This window comes from Chiloscyllium plagiosum, chromosome 22 (assembly GCF_004010195.1).
Source record: "Chiloscyllium plagiosum isolate BGI_BamShark_2017 chromosome 22, ASM401019v2, whole genome shotgun sequence".
Lineage (NCBI taxonomy): Eukaryota > Metazoa > Chordata > Chondrichthyes > Orectolobiformes > Hemiscylliidae > Chiloscyllium > Chiloscyllium plagiosum.
In genome coordinates this window covers 44,075,052-44,080,255 of record NC_057731.1, presented here as the reverse complement: position 1 = coordinate 44,080,255, position 5,204 = coordinate 44,075,052, and the positions used below count along the sequence as shown (strand labels likewise).

Sequence of the window (5,204 nt, the reverse complement as noted above, 5' to 3'; positions counted from 1 at the left end):
CATAAGCACACTCACCCTCTCACTCACACTCACTCAGGCCCACTCAGTCCTCTCTAACACTCAGAGAACTATATTCACCCTCTCTATAAATTCTCTCAGAGACACACACGTATCTCACTCTCTGCCACACTCTGAGACACAGTCACCTCTTTTTCTGACTCACACACCCACCCTTCTCTCACAGACGTATATCCCTCTCTCTCACTCATACACTCACAGGCACACTCACCTATCCCTCTCCCTCGTTGACACACTCATGGACACATACTTACCCCTTTCTATCTCGCTTACACTCACAGACACATACTAATCTCTCTCTTTCACACTCACAGACACAGGCTCCCCACGTGATAAACTCACCTCTGTCTCAGACACACTCTGAGACACACATTCACCTTTCTCGCGCTCTCTCGCTCACAGACACCCCTCTCTCACGCACATTCAAAGTCACTCACTTCTTTCTCTAAGTCACACACTCACAGAAACATATGCTCCTTTCTCTAACTCAAACTCAAAGAGACAGGACTCACTCATTTCTCCAACTCACAATCACTCAGAATCACTCGTTTTTCTCACTCACTCATTCACAGGCACTCACCCTCTCACACATTCGAAGTCACACACTCCATTCTCTAACTCAAACTCAGGAACATACATTCACACTCACAGACACATTCACTCCTCTCTCTAAGTCACACTCACTCACAGAAGCACACCCCTTTCCTTCACTCACGCTCACTCAGACACGGACACATTCACAACTACACTAATAATTCATTATTAGGAGGTTTAACGGGAGATTGCGATAAAATGAATGGCGGCGTGCTATCTGCAAGAGCGGAAAATATTTCGTTGTAGTTCCAAATATATCAGAGCGGGACGATGGATTGGTTCCTGAATAATGGAGGCTGATCCATTAAACAGAATTCTGCACTGGTCATGTTGGAGAGGCTGCTGGCTGTCTCTCTGAAAAACTGTCTGACGAATAGATGGTGTTTTAAACGGGAATCAGTGAAGGAACCCAGAGAACATTAAGGGTTAATATTCAAAGATGGGTTACTATCAGGTTTAGTCGGATTATGTTAAACCCTTCTCGGAATTTCATTAATTTCCCCCAGCAAACCTTCTGTAGAATTGCTCCAACCTCAGAACAGAGAAAGGAAACATTTGCAGAATTTCAGAAGGTTTGGGGGAACTCAGAGAGCTGGTGATTTCAGAAACCAGAGGGAGGGCTCACTATGGGCACCCCAGTAAACCGCAAAGTACCGAATTAAACTTCGACAAAAGATTAAAGAGAGGTTCAGAGAGAGAGAGAGAGAGAGACGGCCGTGAATATTGCAGCTTTAAGCTCCGCCTCCCAACTCTCGATATCTGAGTGTTTTTTTTAATTAAAATGATTTATGCGGACTAATTTGAAATCCTATCAAGGAGAAATAATTTTTGCATTTCTGCCTGTATAAATTAACTGGCAATAACAAAAACAGTGATCCGGAGTCTGTATCGGGGTAAACGGATTCGGTTCTGGCGGCTCCGAATTAGTTGCTCCCCCTTCCTCGCTATCATACCGTAGTGGGCTCCGGATCAAACACAATGCCCAGGGAACAGCCTGCAACCTTCAGTTCCGTGACTTCTCCTAAAATTACTCAGGAAGGCCGCCTTCCAACTCGAGCGACCTTTGCAAAAATGTTTTCCTATTTTTGTTAGTTACAATGCAGTTACATTCTCATTGATGGGTCTGGGAATCGAATTGAATGTGTAATGGGACCCTATGCAGTTGCATCAGAAGTGAGAACCGGCGAAAGCGTGGCGTAATCCTGATCATTAACCGGGGGATAATCAAGTCCTTTTAAACATTTCATCAAATATTTTCTGATTATCATTCTGTTACTCCCCCAACTCCCGCCCCCCTCCATCAGACAGAACTGACTGCACTGAGATCAGATTTCCACGATCCGAGCTGTATTTACATTTTAATCTCCCGATATTATTTCGTCGTTTAATTCCCCTCTCTCTCTCCTTCAAAGACTCTCGAAATGTTCAAAGAAACGATATGGTTTGAAAGGCGGCGGAAATATCACAACATTTAGCGAAAGGATCAGAAATGAAATTGGATCTTACCTCTTCGAGCATAGCTCCACTCCCATAGAGATGTAACATTATTAAAATAGTTGTTTAAAATAAAACGAACTTTGGACATTTTCAATGCTAAATGTTGCTAGTTGGCGGGTTTATAACAAATCAAAGGCGATTTAGTTAGAATCTCAGGTACTAACATAACACATAATTAATTTATAAATATATATGAACAAACAAACAAACTGGAATAAGGATGACAAGTGTCTAAAACGTTATAATTCAGAGGAGCCCCTCCTACTCCCTCGGACGAGTAATTAATGGTGTTTTCAGCTAAGCTTCGTCCGCATTGGATAGAAACGCGAGATAGCAGAGGGAGAGAAAGTGGCATTGCATATAATTGATTACCACCCAATCAACAATAACTTGTTAGCAATCGTCAATTGCCCCGTCTCTCCCTCCTTTCTCACTCTAAAGAGAATATTATTCGCTTGTCTGCATACTTGATGTGACAGAACAGGCCGGAGCGTGCGAGAGAGAAAGAGAGAGAGACACACACACAGACAGAGAGAGGGGGGAGAGAGGAGGAGGAGGAGGAGAGACTGGACTGGGGACTGCGCCTGTATCTTGGGTGAATTTTATTATTCATACTCCCGCTTCTCCTGGACAACCGGCCCTCCACCGGATTCAGAGGGAAGCAGACTCCTTGGAGACAGCGGCTGCGAAGTTAACTTGAACTTTTACGGGTTCCCTGTTGTCGTTGTGTTGTCGTTGGGGTGTGTGTGTGTGTGTGTGTGAAGGGTGGGGGTGGGGGGGGGGGGGAGGAACTGAACTCTTGATGCCAAGAATGAGTTCGAAAGAAGAGGCCAAATCCTCCTCTGGCACCTTACATTCTTCAGTTGAAGAACGGAGAAGGAGTCCTCTTGACCACTTACCGCCTCCGGCTAATTCCAACAAGCCGCTAACTCCCTTCAGTATTGAAGATATCCTCAACAAACCGTCGGTGCGTAGAGGCTACACTTTGTGCGGAAGCAACCACCTCCTGTCTGCGGCAGACAAGCACACACCTTCGGGTATCCCCTTGAATAACCGCGCCGGCGTTCTGACCCAGACCTCCCCGCTCTGTGCCTTGGAGGAATTAGCGAGTAAAACTTTTAAAGGTTTAGAAGTCAGTGTCTTGCAAGCGGCTGAAGGTGAGCTTGATTTTGTTTTCTGAAACTTTAAAAAAAATGACAGATGCGTTTCACAAATAGTAATTATTGTACGAAGCTGCTCGGAGGACAACCTTGGAAAGGCCACAGTAGTTGTTTCGTTGAAATATTTTACTATCTTGTCAAGTAGATGGAGTAAGAGAAATTGTCCTCGTTTGTATAATTATGCGGGACAGGAAGTGGGCAGAATGATAGCGGGTGAAAATGGGTGAGATAGAGAAACCTGTGTCTTGTTTATGTTCTGTAGTCAAATCTTCCAGTGCAACTTTGCAGATAATAGTTTGTTTTTAATTCCCCTGGGTTGGTTATTTGTAATTTGAGCGCGATTTTGGCGGAGGGAGAATGACGGGGAATTAAATTTAACCTAATTGTTGCAATTTTGAACGTATTTTACGCCTCGGAGTGTTGAAAACACACGAGTAGATTCTAGTGGGACCCTGGAGCCGAGTGTCAGAGGGAAGTCTGTGTTGCTGAATATTTCTCGCTGGCGGGTTGGTTTTAAATAAACTCTGTAACAGGTTTGCTTCGAGTTGAAATGATCTTGAAATCCCTCTGTTTCTCTGTTCTAAAAAGGGTCTGTTTTAACAGGGAGAGATGGTCTCTCTATCTTTGGCCAAAGGTCGACTCCAAAGAAGCGCAGAAAGTCCCGGACCGCGTTCACCAATCACCAGATTTACGAGCTGGAGAAACGTTTCCTCTATCAGAAATATCTTTCACCGGCTGACCGGGATCAGATCGCTCAGCAGCTCGGCCTGACCAATGCTCAGGTCATCACTTGGTTCCAGAATCGCCGGGCCAAACTCAAAAGAGACCTGGAGGAGATGAAAGCGGACGTGGAGTCAGCCAAGAATCTCGGTCCCAGCGAGCTGGACAAAATTACCAAACTGGGCGAAATGGAGCAAAGTGCGGCGGAGATCGGCAGTCAGTCCAGATCGCAGTCCCCTATCGAACGGAAAAGTGCCCCCGCCAAAACACCAGATGCCCACATCACCCCTTCCTCACTCGCAGTGGGACACCCACCCAGAAAGGACTATTCGGAGGAAGAGGAAGAGGAGATTGATGTCGATGACTGATTTCCCCCCTTGGTTTTTATTTAGCATCTCTCTCTCTCTCTCACACACACACACACTCTTCTCCCCATTTGTTCCTTTTCTAAAAAAAACGCACAAAATTTATTATAAAAAAAGACTTTCTCCATCATTCAAATCAAAGCATGTTCGGGGATTGAACCAGTAAATGCCCTCTCTCATTCTCTACTTAGATACGGGCTCGATGCGAGGTAGAATAATCCCAGAATTGTTTTTTTTAACAAAAGCAATAATTAACCCTCCACGCTAAGAGACGGATACAGAAATTCACCAATTGGGCTCCCCACCTCAGCTAGTCCAGAATTTGTAGAAATGATAAATTCAGCTCAATTCGTTCTGGAGTGAGAATGGACTGGGTGTTTTTTTTTGCTGGTTTTTGAAAATGTGGTCCTTGAGTTCCCCCCCCCCCCCCCCCACCCCCACCACGCCACTGTTGCTGTGCAGCAGTTTCAAGATGGGATTTATAAGAATGCCTTTTCTTCCTTTTAATCTTTTCTCCTTGGTTTTAGTGAAAGGGTATAGGCCGGTTTCCCCATCACCTCTCCCCCCCCCCCCTTTGGAACTGCATGTCGCAAATCTGCACGACGCTATTATTTTTTAAGAGATCAAAAAGACTGGACTTCCTTGTAACTTTCTAGATATTTCCTTTTTTTGTCTATACATTCTCCAGACGATTTATTATACAGTGCTCTGAGAAATTCTGCCTCCTCAATATATCCTATTAAAACCTATTTTTGAGATTCCTCACAGTGGTTTGTGAATTTATTTTTTTGGGGGGGGAAGGAACTTTTTTTTAACAAAAGATGAAATTCCGTCGCGTTTCTCTTGAAGG

The 5,204-nt window shown here is 44.6% G+C and overlaps 1 protein-coding gene across 1 annotated transcript; it reads left to right on the top strand.

Annotated features, from left to right (window-relative positions):
- The first annotated feature begins 2,911 nt into the window (after nt 1-2,911).
- LOC122561271 (transcription factor LBX1-like) lies at nt 2,912-4,787 on the top strand. The gene is made up of 2 exons (XM_043712908.1): nt 2,912-3,266; nt 3,873-4,787. The coding sequence occupies exons 1-2, from the start codon at nt 2,912-2,914 to the stop codon at nt 4,355-4,357; spliced, it is 840 nt and encodes a 279-aa protein (XP_043568843.1). The 3' UTR covers nt 4,358-4,787.
- Nucleotides 4,788-5,204: the final 417 nt, after the last annotated feature.